This window comes from Necator americanus, chromosome IV, assembly GCF_031761385.1.
Source record: "Necator americanus strain Aroian chromosome IV, whole genome shotgun sequence".
Lineage (NCBI taxonomy): Eukaryota > Metazoa > Nematoda > Chromadorea > Rhabditida > Ancylostomatidae > Necator > Necator americanus.
The window spans coordinates 10,551,362-10,572,264 of record NC_087374.1 but is presented as its reverse complement, the minus strand read 5'-3'; the positions used below and the strand labels follow the sequence as shown (position 1 = coordinate 10,572,264).

General features: G+C 40.4%; 3 protein-coding genes across 7 annotated transcripts; 2 read left to right on the top strand and 1 right to left on the bottom strand.

Annotated features, from left to right (window-relative positions):
* Nucleotides 1–1,116: 1,116 nt before the first annotated feature.
* On the top strand, nt 1,117–4,225 carry RB195_000867 (uncharacterized protein; the record flags this gene model as incomplete). The annotated part of the gene is made up of 14 exons (XM_064197408.1): nt 1,117–1,232; nt 1,673–1,827; nt 1,915–2,068; nt 2,125–2,230; nt 2,302–2,379; nt 2,439–2,560; nt 2,639–2,732; nt 2,794–2,941; nt 3,013–3,122; nt 3,182–3,238; nt 3,291–3,356; nt 3,676–3,819; nt 3,917–4,062; nt 4,117–4,225. The coding sequence occupies 14 exons, from the start codon at nt 1,117–1,119 to the stop codon at nt 4,223–4,225; spliced, it is 1,605 nt and encodes a 534-aa protein (XP_064053289.1).
* A 721-nt stretch (nt 4,226–4,946) lies between these two features.
* RB195_000865 (uncharacterized protein) lies at nt 4,947–20,140 on the top strand (the record flags this gene model as incomplete). Of its 5 annotated transcripts, XM_064197405.1 has the most annotated exons (6): nt 4,947–4,988; nt 6,731–6,910; nt 6,996–7,070; nt 7,142–7,261; nt 19,792–19,979; nt 20,068–20,140. In XM_064197405.1, the coding sequence occupies 6 exons, from the start codon at nt 4,947–4,949 to the stop codon at nt 20,138–20,140; spliced, it is 678 nt and encodes a 225-aa protein (XP_064053284.1). The 5 variants fall into 5 exon arrangements, with proteins under 5 accessions (XP_064053284.1, XP_064053287.1, XP_064053288.1 ...); XM_064197404.1 differs by lacking the exons at nt 19,792–19,979; nt 20,068–20,140 and adding an exon at nt 8,852–8,965; XM_064197406.1 differs by lacking the exons at nt 19,792–19,979; nt 20,068–20,140 and having other exon boundaries at nt 7,142–7,273.
* On the bottom strand, nt 9,357–15,773 carry RB195_000866 (uncharacterized protein; the record flags this gene model as incomplete). Its single annotated transcript, XM_064197407.1, has 12 exons — nt 9,357–9,576; nt 9,685–9,738; nt 9,802–9,915; nt 10,026–10,171; nt 12,111–12,254; nt 12,386–12,472; nt 12,528–12,605; nt 12,667–12,827; nt 13,825–13,897; nt 15,045–15,138; nt 15,410–15,544; nt 15,595–15,773. The coding sequence occupies 12 exons, from the start codon at nt 15,771–15,773 to the stop codon at nt 9,357–9,359; spliced, it is 1,485 nt and encodes a 494-aa protein (XP_064053286.1).
* Nucleotides 20,141–20,903: the final 763 nt, after the last annotated feature.

Below are 20,903 nucleotides of genomic sequence, written 5' to 3'. Positions count from 1 at the left end.
CCAGGCTAACTTATGTCAGCAAGTCGAAAGGCTCGCTCTGCTGTTCTGTCTCACTTTTCATTTACTGTCTGGACCCATGGGGGTGGCAGTTATCTGTGGAGGTCGCAGATCCGTAAGGACGTCTGCAGCGCGGGAGCTCCGTTTATTTGAATGCACCACCCTGAATTACCACGAAGATTTTCACCTCGAATTTCACTTATTTGACCGCTGCCTTATTCTAAATATTAGGTTCTTCAATTAGTTGTACTTTGTAATAGTTTGCATGGTTCTCTGGTTCGTTTCTTTTCATCGCATGTTGCGATTTTTATGGAACATTTAGTACCGATTCTCACAACTGTTGAAGTGTTTAATTCAAGCTAGCTGCTTTCGTTGCTTTCCTTATGCTTTCCTTTTTCCTTCATTATTTTAAAAACTACAATTTACTTTAATAGTTGAATGACTGCATTATAGTGCTCTAAATTGAGTATGTTCGTTTATGAATGTTGTTTGCTTGGTGCTTTGATGAAATGCTTTTTGCTTCTTTTTTCAACTTTTTTTTTCCTTATTTTGGTCTCTTCAAGTCACTTGCAAACGCTGTTTTTCAGTCTACAAATTTTGCGACTCTTCTCATAACCTACTTTTCTTTTTAAATATCATGTCGATTACTTTTTACTGCTACTGTTATTGAGTCTCAGTTGCTTTTCTGGCTTGACTGCAACATCTTCCTCTTGATTACTCTTCTTTATTGGTAATTACAGATGTCGGACATTTCTTTCATTTCAACTGTCCGAAGTTGTACGTTGACAAATGTAACGAACATTTCTGCTTCGATTCTATAACCAGTCTTGTCATCATGTCCATTAAACATATCGTTTTGCAGCGTTTTTATAAGTCAAGCATATACATTTACTAAGAAACACCATAACGTTAGAACATCAGTTCGAGATAAAATGAAAGTTACCCAATCCGCAAGGACAGTCAGATTTTTGTCTTCTTTTTTTCTCCTTTTCGTTTGTTTTGCTATTTTTGCTATTCTGCTGTTACCGTTAGCTCGCGCTTGTCTTTTATTGTTTTTCGCATCATTTGTGCCACCAATTCCGTTAGTGCTTGCTTCTCGAATTTTTTTTTCTGGAAGGGATGTTCGAGCCGGTTGCCAAAGGAGTTCACTCACACGTAAGGGATACAAAGCATGAGCCATCATCAGTTGTTCCTTCCAGTACTTACGAATCTGCTTGTACTCAAACAAGTTCCCGGTAAGTTTTTTCTTTTTCCTTTTTTTTTGGTGGGTGGACGAAACTCCCTTGCATGATGTTGATAGAAGCCTCTTCAACTTCTTTCCTTTTACGTAATGGGAAGTTCCTTCCAAGGATGTAATTTTTTTTTTGTAAAGTCATCGGAACAGAATGCTTGACCGGTCATATGCAGCGACATATAAAACTTTCTTTTGTGATGTCAAACGTTTGTAGTACCTTCAACCAAGACAACTCGACAAGTAAATTTGCTGCAGCTTACAAAAGTTCTTATTTCTTTCTACTATTTCAGTTTTTCTTTTTTTTCTCTCATAACAACAGTCGAGAGTGTAGCGTAGCTTGCTTAATTTCAGACTGCAACTCTAGATTTTTTTGCCATACATTTTCTTGCTCATATCACATTGTTATTTCATTCTTTTAATATTTCATCTCTTTTGCTGCAGGACATATTCTGAGTTAACTAGCGTGCTGAGGGCGCCGAAACTGTATGATCAACCACGCGAACAACCCACTTCGCAGACTTTTTCATCTAACCAAATTCGAGCAGAGTTTCCAGTTAAGGTGTGCTCCGCACCCTATGCAACGAGCATACTTCGAGGTATCTGAAGTTTTAGTAGCAAACTTTCAAGAAGCTTTGCAATTTGTAAATTTCGGTCTTGAGCTTTGGTTTCAAAAGTTTTTTTAGGAAATAGTTGGACAGTACAGGCTCATGGTAACCATCCCAGTATTCAGAACTCGATAAATCCTAGACTTCGAACGAATATAGGACTTGAAGATTCGTCTGGTCTACCTAAAGTAGGAACTCAACATGGTATCACTGCTTCTATCACAAGGCCTAGGTGACTTTCTGTTGTGCGAATCATCTATTACTCTGTTTCTTAATTTTCGTTCTTAGTATTGTTAATCGGGTCAGCGTAGAGAAACGATGGGTAGATGAAGATATTACACATTATGGTGCAATTGAAGAGAACTGTGATGATTTTGACGAGTGGGTGGACAGGGTTTGTTTTTTCTTTCTCATCCTTCATCCTTAGACAATGGTTCTTATAAATTTGTTGTGGATTCGTTATAGGTGGACGTGTCAAAATTTGCTAAGGATATCAGCGTCGATTTGATGTCAAGACCGAGGTTGATGGTGAAAAAGGAAAGAGTGCGTTTTTTTGTTTAATTCTTTCAATTTTTCATTAAAAGTGTTTCCATATTTTGTAGAACCAGCACATAGTTAGCCCATATCCCAAACCTGGATGGTCATATTCCAATCTTATTGCGTTAGCTCTCAAGAACAGCGAGTCAGGACATTTAACTGTCTCAGAAATCTACGCTTTCATGCTGTAGGTTGCATGTTTGATATTTTATTTTTGGAGAAACATAAGTTTATATCTATTCTGGGTTATTTTTTTTTGCTTCAGCGAGCATTTTCCGTACTTCCGAACTGCCCCCTCAGGGTGGAAGAATTCGGTTCGTCACAACCTTTCACTCAACAAATGCTTCTGCAAAGTTGAAGTATGTTTTTTTTGGTATGACTGTAATGACAAAGTAAATCTGTGAAGAAGTACTTTTCAAGGTGGACGAAGACATTTCGTTAGCTCAGCAAACCCGCAAATCATGTCTTTGGATGATAAATCCTGAAAGATTGGACAAAATCGAGCATGATATTCGAAAGTGGCGTGAGCGTAATCCGGATACCGCCACCGAAGGCATGGCGAGACCTGGTGATTATTTCTTATTTTAAAGCCTAATTTCCACCTTCTTTATTACGTGGATGAGTGCCTTATTGTTGTAGAGGATTTACAAGCTATCGAAGAAGGCACCAAAGGACTTCCCGTACCAGAACGAAATTCTAAGCAGGCGCTAAAAACAGTTTGGCTAGGGAATAGAAGTATGGAAAAAGAAGTAGGTTCTTTTTCTGTCAGAAATTCTCAGATGTAGCGTTTTAGCAGTGTGTTGTTCAGAGTGTTTATGTGAACAAAAACGATATTTTCACCAATGAAGATGCTGTTGCCGCTGAGGTAGGATTTTTTTTGGTGCTCTCATTTTTCGGTTTGACTGATAATTATTCAGGATCTGTTGAACATAGATAAGGATGATTACTTTACTGAAAGAAATGGTCACGTCTCCGGTCAAAGTGTAAGTTTATCTTTATTACTAAGGAGATTATGCGAATCATTTTCATGAAAACTAGAGGACATCTTGAAAACTCAATCCTAGATTGTCCTAGATGAACAAGCAAAATGGGCCTGCAGATATGTTGTTAGCTATCTGCTTTAGTCGCCCTGTATGATTTTTTCCCGCAGGAAGCTTTTTTGATCACCAAGCCTCATATTGCATTAGTGTTTGGGCGGATCAAGAATCTCTACCAATTTTTTTTTGAGGGATTACCGGGCTACTAAGCATGCTTCTCTAGAAAACCAGTGATAAAACGAACTCGAGTTGGCTTCATTTTTAGCTATTTGCTCTACCCACCAAGTCAGAACCAGTGGATTGCCGTGTGATGCGTCATTCGAAACCAGTAACTGTTGAAGATGTCTTACCAACCACATTTCCTCCTACCGAAACTTTGGTGGGGACAAGCTCTTTCAATCGGGCGAAGGTAAGTTTGCAATTTATTTCCATTTCATCAGCTTTTGCTCGCCATATTTTTTTTTCTGCAGACGACAAATTGATTGCGTTTACATTCTTGATTTTAGCGACCCCGGACAGAGTCATTCTTCAGTCCCATAAAGGAGATCCCTGTGGTGGACCTTTTGCCGAGTACGTTTGTAGATGCTTTTTTGTCCATCACGCCGCCAAAACCCAAGCAAGTGGACCCAGATGTTTCTCTCTCTCCTGTTAGGTTCGTTTGATATATGTTTTTTTTTCTCAGACTCGGTAACTGCCCATTTTTAAGAGAATCTGGCTTCCGAGATGCTCACGATGCTCTGAACGACAACTCACTGTTAGCTACTGCTCTGGAGCAAAGTCCTTACAAATTGCCCGTCACTTTTCCAGTTTTGTAAAATCTGTGAGGGTATCTTCGGTCGATTGAATAAGCACTATTGTTTCGTTTACGTGTATTCACATTCTTGTTTTAACTTATTTGTTCACTTGTGTTTTTACCGCCAGTTGCTGATTCAAGTTCTTGATCTCGTTAGGTCCGAGCTCCGCCACTGAGTTTTTACTAGATGTGGAATCTTTCGGTCATTGTTGCTCTTTTTGTATTTTCGAAACCACTCAAACTACCTGTAAATTATTTTGTTTACTTTGTTGTTGCTTTAAAAGGCAGCAGATTGTAAAGTCATTTTACTTTTTTTTCTACTTGAATTAATTAGTGTTCTAGAGCAGATGCTAATTAAGATTTTCTCCTTGGTTATACATGCTTTCTAGCGCAGGACTGTTCGTTCATCTCAAACTAACAGTCCGTGCGTTCATTGCGCCGGGAGCGACTGTCTTCTTTTGTCTATCAACGTCTTTCATACCATAGGAGAGCATATTGTAATTCCATGTTCATGTTTTACTTAATAATCCTGTAATATTATTGCAACATTTTACATTGTTACCTATTGATACATTCTATTTGATCTGGAATCAGCACTAGCATTGTAAATACGTGTATCGTTGTAGATGTGGATGAATATTCAAGTGTGTTATGAGGGTATTCGTTGAAAGTGATAGTCATTTGATATTTCTTGTTTCCTCAACCTTTCCGAGAATCAATCGTAAGGGCAGTTTCCAGGTATTATGGTCGGCAGAGAAGCGCTAGGAGAATTTCTTGTCAAGAACGTAGGTGTCTTGTATTATGGCGATTTAGAGATGTGCATTCCTCATTTATGAGTGGGGGAAATATCCCTGCATGAACAAGTTTCATCAAATTTTTCATGTTTTCGCGACTCAGACTTTTGAGAATTCCTTGCAGATGGTACCTCATGATCGTGGTGTTCTTCTTGACATAGTCTAAAGTTTTCGAATTCTTGAGGAGGTATCAGAAATCGAGGAATGCAGAAGTTTCGTTCATCCCACCCACCGATTCTCCGTAGTAGAATTACTCGTGAAGAAAAACGCGATAAATTCCAGACGGTGCTTTAGTTATGACTAACAGTGCTTGATTGACAATCCATCATTTTGCAGTTTGCGTAAGAGGATAGAGTGGCACAGCGCAATGACTGCTGCTGAGAATGGGTTGTTTTGAAAGCTCCATATGCATTTAGCTGAGCGAGGTGCGCTGCAAGCAGAGCTTTCAGATCTTTTTGTACACTTGATGTCGTTCCAAATGTTGGGGCTTCGGTCGGTGGGCTTGTCGATATTTGACACTTGTCCGAACTTTCGAATGTGTGTACATCTTTAAGGTTTTCTCTAAGGTCTTAAGTGTTATGTATTTCATATTTTGTTTTCTTCCCGGATTGGAAAATGAAATAAGATAGTGAACTCCTCTCTTGCATAGTACTTGTAGTTGCACATGCTACAAGTAATATGTACAAAATCCGACTGTTTACGCAGCGTCAAAAATGACCTCATGAAGTGTTGGACCTTTTGCTTAGTAAAATGTGGTTACTGTATCTAAAATTACAATCCTTCAGTCGGTCCTTTTTTCTTTAGAATATTTCTGTTTCTTTGACTAAGAAAAAGGTACATTAGACTAAGATAAAGGTGTCATAAATGTGCAGAGGATTTCCTTGTTGTTGTCTGTTGTTTGTATTTTTGCGTATTGATTGTTGTCGCTAATGAAAATGCGGCACTTTAGCTACCAGCAAGTTCCGACCGCAATCCATTTTGGCGCATAGTCTCGAAAATCGGAAAGTGAACATGTTTTATACCGGATTGTTCACTTTCATATATGTATAAAATATCTGGCTTTCATGCGGAGGCTGATTTTCTCGAACTAATTTTATCAGTCGGATCAGAAGTCCGTGGTCTTCACTAAGGTATGTACTAACATCTGTGTGGTAAAATCTTCGTATGTGATGGTCGGACTCTCACAGCTGCAGTCAAATGCGAGCATTTAAACATTTCACCGCTCCAGATGGAATTGCTATTATCATATATTGCATCACAGATTACATCATTTTGACCGGATTGTAGGTAGTATAGCTCCGTCCCATAGCACGGCACTGATGAAAACGCACTGCTGCTTTTCTGCTCAAAAAATTTTGATGCGTTCAATGAACACGTTCCGAAGCATTCGTTGTTGCCACATACTGAGCGGGATAGCTCTATTGTTGCAACAAGCGATCACTATTCTCGTGTGCAGTTTATTGATGTTGATGAGAGAAGAGTATTTCAGTAGGAAGCGTACGTAGTGGGTTTTGAAGAAAGGAAGAAGACGTGGTAGATAACAAATAAGTTCCCCTGCGAGTCCCTTCGTAAGAACCAAAGCATCGCAGTAAATCAGATCGCGGTGTTCCTTGATAATTGATTTGCGATTGTGTGCACTTTCGAATCCTGTACTGTTGTGAACCACTGACACTGCAGTTTAGTACTTTTTTGAAGCTATAGTTGTTGTAAATATAGTTTGTTCTTTTGTTCAGGCTCCTGATACAGTTTACTATGTTCCAAACTTTATAACACCTGAAGAGGAAAAAGTGCTGACTTCTTGCATCGCTAATGCACCGCAACCGAAGTGGACAGTGCTATTGAATCGTCGTCTGCAGATGTATGGTGGTGTGGTTGGCAAAAAGGCACTCATTCCGGCCGATGATATACCTTTGGTAAGAAAGTTCGGTAGTAGTCTCTTACCCCTCCTTGGATATACTTCCTTGGATATAATCTATCGCTTGGATAAGCAATTTGCAGGAGCTAAGTTATCTCATGAAGAAAATTGACGACTTACACTTCTTTCCCCCAACGAATCATGTGTTAGTGAATGAGGCTGGTATCATCGTGAAAACATTTCGAGCTCTTATTTTGTGGTTTTTTGTCTCTTAAGTACTGATTTCTAGTACCTACCCGGACAAGGAATTATGCCGCATACGGATGGACCAGCTTTCTATCATGTTGTCTCAAATGTAACAATGGGGTCTCATGCGCTCCTGGACTTCTATAGGCCAGTAAATGAGGAGGTGAGCTGGTAATTACTTGAATTGGCTAACAGTACTTTCCATTCCTCCGAGAGCTTTAAAAAGTTAACTTCTTGGCGTTGTTGTCAGTTGCTGGTCTGCCTTATTGGCTAGACGCTAATTTGTACATAGCGTAGCTACATGTAGAACAGTTTATAAGTACATAAATACAAAGATATGTAACGAAGGCAAGCGGATTTATAGTCGGGTCAAAACGGCATGATGTGCGGTGCAGTTACGTAAGCAGGTGCGATCAAAGCGGTGTGGTTGATTGTACCGGCTAAGGAGCTGGGGTCTCTGCCAACACTCATCGTACTCGATGATCCCAACTCGATGCCAAGCGCTAGCTACATCGCGCCGCTTCGAGCGCGGTCGCTTACGTAACTGCATCGTGCTTCGTGTCGTTTTGACTCGACTGTAGCGTAGGTGGTGAAAACTTCGTCCGCGATTGCAGAAACGTGTTCGCAAACCGTTCGTAAAAGATTCTGAATTGGGGTCGGATACATTGAGGCACCCCAGAAGGACTGATCAAAACCAAGTATAGGTGGGTCAAAACGGCCAGAAGCATGGTGCATTTGCGTACGTCGAAACGGCGCAGTAGAGGTAGCAGTTGGAACCGAGGTGGGACCACCACATCCTGCAGCGATGAATGGTGCCAGCAGGAGTTCCAGTATGCTCCTAACCGCTACGCTCCACCGCACCTTTCGAGAGAAATCGCGTACGCAATTGCACTGTGCTTCATGTCGTTTGGACCCCACCATACTTTATTCTTTCTACCAGTGAGAGTTGCAGACATGTTATTCGAAGGCCGGGTGCAGTTGAAGACGGAGGCGTTGCAAATGGATCATCAGAAGTGATGATTCGAACTAATTGAAGGCGAATTTGGAAAATACTGACGAAACCAAATTGGGATAAGCAGCGCTTCAACTTTCGTGCGAAAAATGCCGACAACTGCAAGTTGAGTCTTAAGGAAACCCAGATGAAAGTTGATTCTAGACGGCACTAATAACTGGGCAACAAGTAGCAGAATTTCGCGAAGAGTTAGACGTATTTAAAGGCATCACCCCACGAATCTGAGGTGGTACGGATTTCAGGTGGAGTATTCGTATATTATAGAGAATCGTAGATTATAGAGAGAAGGGTGATTCCGTCCACTTCTTCCTAATTGCCGTAAAAAAAAGCCCCGGAAGATACGGCTTCGAGCGTTCCATTTTAATATTTTTAATTTTTTTCCTAATTTCTACAACGAGTTCGATTGGAGCGCGCCAACCTTGTGTACGCACCCCGTCTTCCGGGCCGTTTTTTTTACGGCAATTAGGATGAAATGGACGGAATCACCCTTCTCTCCATAATCTACTATGCCGTATACGAAATCCACCAGAAATCCGTAACACCTCAGATTCGTGGGGTGATGCCCCTTAACAACTCTTAAATATGCGCGCAATACACAACACATGTGTACAATATATCTATGCACTTCGGAGTCGACTGTATAACTTTTAGCTGCAGTACATTAGTTGTAAGTGATAATTCCGAGCGTGGAACAATGAACATTGAGAACTGCTTATTCGTCCTTCATTTCCCATTTTTCAGTGCCAATTTAATACTAAATGTGGCTTGTATTTTACCTCATCAACGCAGCCCATTTACCATAAATTTGAGGTGCAGCAAGCCCGAGATGGCTTAAAACTTGGCGTAGTTGTGTAAGCGGTTCACTGAACGGGACTCTCGCTTGCTCCTTTGACCTCCTCTTCTACATTCTCTTACTCGAACTAGTGACGTCCACACATCGAGCGCAATCGCTCACGCAAACGTACCGGACTTCGGGTCGTTTTGACCCCTTTTGTATGGTGTAATGTACGAACATAGCTTAATAAGAGATGTCAAAGTTGCTGAAGATCTTATTAGCCAAATCTATACGTTGAAAAATGCTGCTTCTCAATTGTTTTTTTCTTCAAAATCACGTTTTAAAACCGTTGGATTCTGACGTAAGGCACTTCCACAGACTTCGTTCTGACTCGAAGAGAGGGCTGCTAAGAAGTTGTGGAATTTTCGCTTCAGTATACCATACTTCGTTCATCTTTATGCTCCTCAATAATTACTCAACGTATTTCTCATGAAATATTGGTGATTGCGTTGGGATAGCTATGCTCACAGGCATCTCACAGTTTTGAGAACACTTCTTCGTTACAACCGGCACTTTCGCATCTTCAGCAGCAGCATTGCCATTCATTGGAGGAATTTTGTTAGTCTTCTTGTGGTCGCTCGATTTCCACATTTGGAAAAATTTGACTAGCGAATTTGTTAAGCAGCGAATCCTAAAAATTGTTTTTTTTGACAAATTTGGTTTTCGAATGCTGCTAGTGGCGTGCTATTCAGACAACAAGCAGAGGTCACTACTTTAGGTACGGGATTGGATTTCTTACTTGGTAAATATAGGTTGCCTCCGTTGATGAAGCGGTGAGGGATCACGTTCTTCCCTGAAATGTACACGAATTGACATTGGGCACCTGATTTACTAGCTTTGCTTTTGTGCTACTTACTCTTTCACTGTGACATTCGTGCTTCTCAGCGTTGGTGATAAGAGTGGTGGGGCACTCCTGCTGCTGGCACGTAAGTGTGGCATCATTTTGACTTCCTTGACATAACTCGCTAGTCTGTAACCATTGCGCTTATTGTGAGCTCATTGTTTGAGCCTCTTACCACTAACTTGTACGGTTTTCTTTTCAAGTTTTTGGAAAATTACGAAATAAATTATTATTCTTACTTTATGTGACTGACAGATCCTCGCGGTGGATTGTTGCGAATACGTGATGTTTCTTCAGAATATAGAGGGTGAATTTCATCCCAGAATGGATCGCGGCGCACTTCCGGAGGTCGATCGTAGCCTTGGTCAACAATCATCATACCCATCTAAATCTATGATTTGTCAGTTATGTTCAATGAAAAGCGAAATCGAGAAAAAGATTGCTTCTGGTAAGAATGAAATATGTAAAAAGATTGGAACACGATGATTGGTGGAGGTAAGCACACTCTCCTTGGGGGAAGCGTGCGCCGATGCTTACCTCGGTCAATCACTGGGAGGATAATCGATGGGTCAGCCCAACGTTAGCATTTGATGATTCCGAACCGAAAGTGTTTTATGAGCTAGAGAAAATGATCTGCAACGAGGAGTCCTACAGATTCGTTGTCAGAGACTTCAACGCAAAACTAGGAAAAGCCTAGAATAGGAACACAGGATTGGAGAACATGGACTGTAGGACTAAAATGAAAACGGCAATCGCCTCTCCGTGATGCGAATACATCACACATTGAACAGTTATTAGCCAACGGTAGCTGCAGAAAAGCTTTGCAGGAGGAGAATCAAAATACAGACAAGGAAATGCTTGTAGCAGCACAAAGGAAGACACCTTTTAAGAAGTGAGAGGACTTCAGCGAATATAATATTCCGCAAGCAGCTCAGCACGGATTCCACCTTCTGAAGTACGAGTCGTAACTAAAAACATGAAATCTAGCACAGCCCCGGACCTGATTGTATATCTGCATACTTTCTTCGGAATGGTGGTCATCCTTTTCATGTAATTCAAGCGGCATACATGACGTGCTATTTTTGGGAAGAGAGGATCTCACACCAGTGAAAGACCTTGCGAACCATTTTCATCCGTAATAATGGTGACTGAGAAGACCTTCGAAACTACCGTCCTATATACTTGCAGAATGTGTTACACAAAATGTTCATCAAGATCATTCTCAGTCCACTCATCCTCTAGGACGCTGGATAAAGCTCAATCTCGGGAACAAGCTGGACTTCGTCACGATTTTAGCTGTGTGAACCAAATCCAGAACGTATCGAGGGCCGTAGAAGTCTGCCGGGAATATCGCCTGCCCTTTGTCCTAACCTTCATTGATTGTGAAAAATTCTTCCTGCAGCGTAGAAACGAATGCAATACTGTCAGCGCTGGACGACCAGTGTGTCATAATTCCTATTGGAAACGGAGTACGACAATGCGATCCTATATCACGCCGAAACTTCAGGATACATTACAACGGATAAAGAAGTCAATTACTGGGAAAGAAAGGAGCGCACGTGTTGATGGAAGATTCTTTTTGATCCTTCGTTTTGCTTACGACATAGTTCTCTTTTCGAGAAGTAGCAGCGAAGCAGAGACGATGTTTAAGGAATTAACAGAACAAGCGAAGAAATATGTATGTGCTGATGTGTTCGATGGACTAGCGCTTACTGGATACAGTTAGGAATACGGCTCAAGGGTCTTGTGTCAACAAGAAACTTGAGAACATCTTTTATGGCGATGGCGAACAAATGGAAGGACTTGAAGTGATGCTGCGTCCCATTCGATTAAAGGCATCACCCCACGAATCTGAGGTGGTGCAGATTTCAGGTGGAGTATTCGTATACGGGATGGGAGACTACGGAGAGAGGGGTGATTCCGTCCATTTCTTCATAATTGCCGAAAAAAAATAGCCCAGAAAATGCGGCGCCGCACAAGCCTGGCGCGCTCCAGTCGAACTCCCTGTAGAAAATAGTGCGCCAAAATGCCTGAGGGCGTATCTTCCGGGCCGTTTTTTACGGCAATTAGGAAGAAATGGACGAAATCACCCCCCTTTCCGTAGTCTCCCTTCCCGTATACCAATACTCCACCTGAAATCTGCACCACCTCAGATTCGTGGGGTGATGCCTTTAAGATGATCGATCCAAGTAAGAAAGTAAGTATCGGTGGTTGACTGATGGTTTGGCACAGTTGGCCGTCTTGTATGGCATATAGGAGAGAAGCTATTTTTTGAAAAGGGGAGGTGATAAAATGTTCTGGTACTATCGTACTCTTCATGTTACCGTTATGTTTCTGTCGATGAGAGCATTTGTCTCAAAATCGTCATCATCTTCTCCGAATGGATTGAGAACAGCTTCTATCACTTTCATCCATCCCATGTAGAATACGAATTGTAGGGAAGTCATTACTGGGAAATAGGTATCTATCTGGAATAAACAAGTATTTCTCAACAACATAACTCCGGTTGAATAAGTTTTTATATAGTCTCTCCAGTGGAAGTTCCTGTAGTTCTGTCTTTCTTGGATCGAAGAAAAGTAGCAAAAAAAAAACAGTGTACCTCATCTTTCAGTTCATGTTGGGAAACTATGGTTTGACGTGACAACAAACATACAAGAAAGTGGAGGTGTACAGCTAAGCAAATGACCTAAATTAATAAGTAGTTTTAATATTACACTCTGTTATTTTATGATGTCACTGACTTGGGGATACATGAGTGGGAGAGGTACCCAGTCGTAGTTGAACACCCACTCCATACTAGTGCGCCATTTTTTGATTTCCTGATACGAGCTTAGTGAAGCAAAGATCCATATTTGTTCATAGTATAGCTACTATAAGTACCTCCTGAAGTACGACTTTGTAGTAAGGGCTCTCAATGTTGCCATGTTTCCATGCTTGTTGCGTCATCGCAAGCGCCCAATTAGCAGGAATCCAGTACTTCGGGGTGTTCGACTTATCACTGTATGATTCGAAGTTTTCTTTTTCGTGGGGCATCATGAAACCTGAATTGCTATTTCATCTGCTTCTAGAGCTCAAAGGCAGCATATCACGAAAATGGCGATGTTTGGTCTTTATGGGAAAATATAAAGGTCTGGTTATAGATTACAAGGGTGAGCGTTGCCCTGCTTAATTCTCCTTGATCGTCCTAAAAACGCAGTGGAAACCATCTTGGATCTTATGAGATACATTAGAAAGCGAAGCGCTACCATTCTACGCGCTCCGATTATTTTTACTTGAAGAGACTACTAAGGAAACTTTACTGATTTTGGACCGCTCTAGTACTGCCGCTCAGCGTTCGTGATATGCTACCTAAAATGACAGTTGTCGGAGAAGTTCTCCAGTTCAGGCGTTCACACCAGAATGTAAGTGCCGAGACGTAGTTTGGAGGTACCGAAAGAAAACGCGTAACTCTCCACGCATACTTAGGAAGCATGAGACGTTAGAAGCACACGGGTCTCGTAAGACACAAAATGGCTTGGACACGTTCTTAAAATTTGCAGGATCTTCGCCGACGCTGTTTTCAGATAGCTTATCAATAGTCTGATAGGAGCTTTTTTAGCATCATCTTCGTTTTTTGAAAGAGAGCAAGCAATTTTGTTGCATGTGTTTTCGCAGGGTATTGAATCGGCATGGGGATTGGTAATTCTGAATGCTCCTGATGCTGCAATTTTGTGGATTCGTGGGGAAGGGGGTGGAGACAGTTGCGCGTTTTAACAGTAGTATAATCGGGTCAAATCTACTTGAAGGTCAGTGCAGTTGCGTAAGAGGCTACGCTCGAACTGTTGCAGTGAAGCGAGCGGTTCGGATCAAGATGGGACTCTTCCTAGCTTCACTCATCGCTGGAGTTCGAATGGGGCCCCATTCGAACTCCAGCGATGCGATCTCACCTCGACCCATCCACTACATCCCGGCTCCAACGCATGGCGAAAAGACTCTAATCTTGCAAACTCACTTGAACGTTGTTTCAAACTTGTAGTATTTTTCGCATTATACGCGTACCTGCAGCAACAATAGTGTCCAACGTAGGAAATCTGCGTCGTACTCGCATGCTGATATCACGGAATACGAGTACCTAGGTCGAAATGTAATCAGACATATGGTTCATTTAACACGGCTTTGTTCCTTTGCGTACCTGTAACTTAGCTGAGCATGTCCTTCAAAATTATATTACTTGTGCTATTATGATGTGAGATCTAGCTGTTTCAGAAACGTTTCTTTTCTATTATGCTTTTCTATCTTATCAAGTTGGTTTTAGAAGGTGGAGAAACACAAAATCTTTGAGGGTATCGGTGATTGTGATTGCAGACAAGTAGATTTTGTGGGCAATGTTGGACATATAAGAATGGAGAGGATGTAAAGATCTAATCTCTAGATAATCAACATTGGAGAAATACTAGCATTTAAATTGGGTCCCATTACCAAATCGATGAAACTACTGTTTTCATTATGGTACTAGAAACGGATGACGTTAAGACAAGTTATGTCCAGGTCTAACCGCGTTTTCATTAGCTTTTCAAGGGATTTTTCTTTCGATTTTCATCATGTGAGCTGAGATATGCTTGTTTCGTTAGAATAAGAGCGAAACGAATTTTTTTTAAAGGATCAGCAATCTAGCTCCCACCAACCTTTCCAAGGAATACTCCTTGTTTTGCTTTAAAAGCGCTTCTTAATATAAGTACCTATTTATTTGATTAGCACTCACGTGAAGGTGTTTTTCCTTTAGATCGAGGAACTATGAACTATGCCAACTCCAATATGCCAATAGCTGAACGCGGGTCTATGATTGAGTCGAAATCATAATTGTGGTGTATCTGCACAAATAGGCCTTTGCCTGCTGTTGTCAGTGGCGAAATGCATATCCATACGACATAATTTTTTTTGAATTTAATAATACATTTTTCATGTTTATACTTTTATGATTCAACTACACTTCAACACCCCCTAACTTCAAAAAATTATTGAAATTGCCGAAGGGTGCGCAGCGATCCCTGTTTTGAAATTAACGGGATGACAGTTCGCGCATTCTCCAGGGAGCAGTAAATCATAGAATCTATGAGGACGTGAGTCGTTCTTTTAGCACTATCCACCTACTCGTACTACTGTTAATTCTATATAACGGTAGCTGAACTTGTAGTTTGTGTTATGTTGTAGCTTGAATTCAGTGATAAATTACTGTAATATTTGTAAGAGAGGTGGTGTCCTAGCATGTATGCACTTACTTGTACTAGCTCGCAGTAACGGACAATGTTTCTTCGGTAGATCCTTGCTCGTTCATCCCTTCCTCGAACATATAAGGCAGTCATTAAGCAAACGCTGAACGAACGTTGTAATAGTTGATGTAGCAGATATTTAACGTATTTCAATTTTTGTATTGGTTTTCACTCGAGAATATGTTTTTCTGGTATTACTGCATGGTCAAGAATTCGCCACATTTCTCTGTGGTGCGTTCCATTATGCGCTGACGAGTGAGTGGTTGGATTTGAACGCAACCGCTCACTTCGTATTTCGCTTCAAATCAAGTTGCTTCCACTGGACTCTATATATACTTTAACTATTTCAACGATTATTCATGAAGTGAACTTACTTGTCAATGAATCCTATATTGTCATACTGCTTCGTCCACCGATTGAATACTTGCGTACAGAAAAATCCCAGAACTAGTTCTAGTGGAATAAAGTCCAATCGATTGTCGAAGAAGCGGACGACTGCTTCGAAACTCCTATATTAAAAGAATATCCGGATATATGTGTAATAATCCAAGGTACTTACTTTTGCTGTGAAGAGCTAAGAGCGGCTCGGTAGATAGCGGAAATAACACCGTAAACGACGAGAAAGGCGAGCAATTCCAGGTACACCGCTTTCCATATGCTTGCTTTCCACGTGAATAATAGTTTCAGAAATGTCCAGGGTTTTGAGGTAGTGATGGATCGATTGTAGTTCAGAGTCATAAATTCTCTGAAAGAAAATCAAACCATCATCTATATGTGGATTTTGGATTATGATTTTTGATAAATTAAGGGCATAACTATTTTACTACGTTATTATTTGAAATATACAGAATGTGAGAAAAATCACGTGCAAGGAAGAAATCCCACAGAAATAGCCGTGATCTCGAATCATCATGACCTTAGCGTGCTAGTAGCGATCGTTTGAATACAGTACAGACAATATTTGGAAACAAAAAAAAAGAGGAGCAAAAAAGAGATCTGAAAAGGTGATGTAGACGTTGTTCGGTGAAATTAGAATCCAGAGATAGAGCTGTCACCGAAAATTTTCTTTTTCTTGTTGTTTTTCTCTTGAGAAAAATTAATTTGCATTCTTTCATGCGATGTTGACATCACTGAAACCGTAATCATTTCTATCTTTTCGAAGACTCTTGATACTTCAAATAAAGCTACATACAAGTAAGAGGTATACAACAAAGCTTGGAAGAATGACTTTCATATAGATTCAAAAGAAGTAATGTTTATTGTATGTATTTAATTAGATATAGTAATACATAGCAAAATCTTTTCCTGTTTAGGAAAAAAATAGTTTGAAATAGAAAAAATAACCGAAACTTTAGCCGTAATAAAGTTTGTTACCAATCTTAGCTCTTGCTTCAATTTAACTATCGACAAATTTAAAATTGTTTTTTTTTAACAAACAGAAGAATTTTTGTGATGTAACAGTGAATGATTAAAATAAAAGACTAATCTAAGGTAATGTAGAAGAATTTCGCATAAAAAGAAAAGTTCACTGATAAAATTGGAAAGTTTTGAAGCAAGAAATAAATAGAAATAGAATTCCACTGAAATAGACTGAAATAGAAATAATAGATAGCGTATTTAAACCGAGTCCTCATATTAGAACAGAATATTTTGGAGAACTTCTTAGAAATTCTCCAGCAGAATGAAGAAGAACTTAGCAATGATGTGGAAATTTGTTATAGCGAGCATGAACTGTTGAAATGTGCACTTCAACGAATTCCTGAAACGCATGTCGTTCGTCATTCCTGACACATTCCACGCCCTGAATCAATTGCTTCATTAAGTGTAATGGCCCCAAACATGGTTTATATCTACACTTTTTCAAATTTTAGGATGGCAGCATTGATTCATATAGTGAAATGCGTCTACTCTTATACCGAATCTTCCCTTAGCTAAGAAGTAACTTTGCTCAGTGTCCTTACACTTTGGAGAAGTGATAGGTGGAAGTGAGGTTAAGATGGCGTTTAAAATATACTGAGTATGGCGTAGAAAAGCGATTTGTATTGGGATTATACAGAGATCTCAGCTTTCACCACGCTTAAACTGTGCCCATCATGCGTAACAACGTTCATCATGTAGTAGACACATAGGGTACGTTGCACAGTAGCGCTGAAAGTCAGGGGTAACTTTCTTGTATGTTTTGGGAAATTTTCACCTCATTATTCTTGTATTCTTCTTGTAGCACTCTACTTTTTGAAGAGAGAGAGAAAGAAGAGCACGTGCGAATGTGCAAAGCGAAATTCAAGCACGATAAATCAAAACAGGACGATATGATATAGATAAATATGCAGATGCGGATATAGGGGTCAGTCAAAAGTTGAATAAAATTAGTTTGGCGATGGATGGACACTTCTGAAATGTTATTCGCTATCTATAAAAGAGGGGGAGGGGGTTATTGGTAATTTCTATGCCAATAAAATGACATCGAAACTGTATGTGTATTTACCAAGCACATATTGGCTGTTATTGGTTTTGTTTTACTACAATCATTTATTTCATACGTGTTAACAGTGATGGTAGGACTTTGGCATGATACAGTGATAAAATAATAGAAGAAGAGGGAAAAGTGACACTGGGAAAAGAAAAGAGAAAAATATTCAAATGGAATCTTCTCTCTCTTGAAAAATCCTTTCTAAGATCTTCCATATTTGAAGGTTGGATGAGCAAGAGTTGGAATCTCAAAGGGAACATATCGCCAAGTTGACGATGTTGGGGTCTTTGTGGGAGAATATAAAGTTTGGACTGTGGATTACGAGTATGAGAGTGCCGATGCTCAATTCTTCCTAATCGTTTTGGAAATGGCGTGAGAAATGGCTTCAGTTCTTACGAGTTACGTTAGAACGTGCCACCCTTGCGCACCAACGTCGCCTACGAACGAGCGGTCGAAAATGAATGGGGTCTCCTCAGCAGCCTATTCGAGTAAAACTAAGGAACAGTGGCTGACAGAACTGGAGAGTGTACATGGATGACGCGTTCTAACGTAACTCGTGGGAACTGAGGCCATTTCCAACGCCATTTTTCAGAACGATTAGGAGTGGGGTCACGCTCATTCTCGTAGTGTACAACCCGAACTCTATATAGATCCACAGACACCCCAAGGTCGTCAATTTCATGATATGGTGACTTTAGGCTGGCATTGCCTGAGGGGAAAAGCGCTACAACTTTACTTTAAGATTTGTAAAAAGTAGTGTGAAAACAGTTGGTGAATAGACTTCAAGCATTTTAAACAATTTAAGATGGCTGTTTGATAGATGTGTACATATACCATGGCTATAATTCGCGATCGGTATGCTGAGTAAACTTGCAGTCGTTGCTATTCTACCGTTTTGCGTTTACATATGACGGAATTCTTGTCGGCTATTGTAAACATTTCTTTTATGGCAATTTCTCGCCATGTTTGAGTAAGATTGTCTAGAGAAACTTCAAAGATCAAAATGAATAATAGGCAAAATAGTTCTCATTCATGTTGTTTTCGTCTTTTTTTCCTTATTTTCTTTGAAGACCTTTGATTATGCTATCGATCAAGAGGATTTCGGGTTTTTCTCCTTTTAATGGTTCTTTGCAGTTACTTTCAATTATGTTTTGATATTCTTCACTAGTATTTAAAATCTGGTCCCCATATATGCTCTTGCAACATATAGTGACCCTGCTCTGTGCTCACTAAGAAGGCACGTCCCGTTAAAATTATCGGAGGATCAATCTGTGGCGGCTGCTTTAGTCTAGATTTGACTAAATTCTTCATACGCCTCATGAAATCTTTGTCTCTGGAATCTCTGGAAGTGTTGGTCACCCGCGTCATCAGTATTGGCCTCTCTGGAGAAGAATCCATTGCAAAATTATGTGGGATTCGCGACACACAAACCAATTAACTAACTAATTTTACGAACTAAATTGTGAGGTCCATTGTGAACCCACAAATTTCTAGCAGCGGCAGTAGTGGTCCAGTGGTGTAAAGAAAATAATTGTTTCAAATATATAGCCATATTATTTCGGTACACGAAACGAGAGAATAACTCACGCTTGGTTGGCACCGTGTGTTGTCAAATCACGGGTGAGCACGATGCTTCTGACGCAGCGCACCATTTTCCTGCTTGAAAAAAAAAAACTTTTCTTGTCTTCTGTTCCATATCAGTTGAAAGCGCACCTTGCTCACTAGGTTAAACACATTTATCGCCGAATGCAACTCTTCGTAAGTGTGCAGAAATAAGAGTGAAAGGCATCACACCACGAATCTGGGGTGGTGCGGGTTTCAGGTGGGTTATGCGTATGCGGAGTCGCAGAGTTGCGGTGAAGAGGGAGATTCCGTCCATTTCTTCCTAATTGCCGTAAAAACGACCCGGAAGATGCTGCTTCGAGCGTTCCAGGGCGCTATTTCCTACAACGAATTCGATTGGAGCGCGCCAGCTTGTGCATGCGCCGGATCTTCATGACGGTTTTTTTAATGGCAATCAGAAAGAAATGGACGGAATCACCCTCCTCCCCATAATCTACGACCCCGTATAGGCATAATCCACCTAAAACCCGCACCACTCCAGATTGGAATGATGCCTTTAACCTACGTTTACCTGTTTTTGCTGAAAAAAGTAAGTAGATGATCCAGAATGACTGAATGGTGAACGTTCAATTCGGGTGTCAATCGAGTATATACTCGTGGTTACTTCGGACTTTTTTCTTGAAAGATGTAAGTTCCAACTATCACTCAGAAGTTACTTTGTAGCATGCGGAAAGTTTCGAAGAACGGTATGTTGGCTCCATGCTTCTGGAACCGCGTAGTTTGTTCTTGATGACAGACCATGCGTACGAAAATTTGCTGCATGGTATTAAAGAAGTGACGGAAGACGTTGTAGATGATAAAGTATTCAACGGACAGGAACACATGGGGAAAACTCTGATCCGCGGAACGAGGTAGTGCTTTCAGTACAATCTTTTCTCATGCATTTTTTTCATAAGTTTTTGTGCAATACTCGTCAACAACAAATTTCACCTGTTTAAGACTTTCATTCACAATTCGTCATGTTCCCGTGGTCTCGAAGATGAGCGTCCGAACGCTGCTGTCGAAAAAGTAGTATCTTGTCTGCTTCATGCCATTCTGGATTCATCTCTTTTTAGGGAATGACTCTGCTTTTCACAAGTTTTCCCGATGATTTCTCGCTTTCATTTGTTTATGCTGAGATGAAATGCTTCGCTCTTTTTGAATAAAGTGCCAAAAGTTCTCTGTCTGTAAAATGCAATTGATAAGTTGAAAATTTCCTAACTTTCATAACTTATTCGGTGGGATAAATCTATTTTCTTTTATATAACTGTGCTCCAAATATCTTGTAGTTGATGGCTGCCAAAAGAGAGCAACTAGACGGAATCCCTTCATGCGGATACTGTTTCTACAATATTATTTGGCTGGGTTTCGATTCCAGAAGGACCTTCGATGCGATTAATCAGCGCGTACTACTACTGTTGCGGGAAATCAGATTATTGGAATTTTCTGGTGTAGATCGTGCTGCAATGCTACCAGTTTTCAACGAGAAACTGTATATACTTATTTTGAGGCCATCTAATACGTCTTTTGTTTCTTACATTTGACGTGAGCGTTTCTCCTGCTTCCGGCACATTTTGAAACTTGAAGATCACCATGTATGGAAATATTTGTTCTCAAAAATAACGGGGATGAGTATAATTTTTATCCTGTAAGTTCCAAATTTTCTCAAACAGATCGTACGAAATTGAAGTAGGTGATAGTCTGTACCTGCGTCTCTAGCTCCCCCCAAGAGAGAACTCCGTCCCTTCAACGCAATTGTAGCGTGCTTCATATCTTTTTGAGGTGTCTGTGTGGAT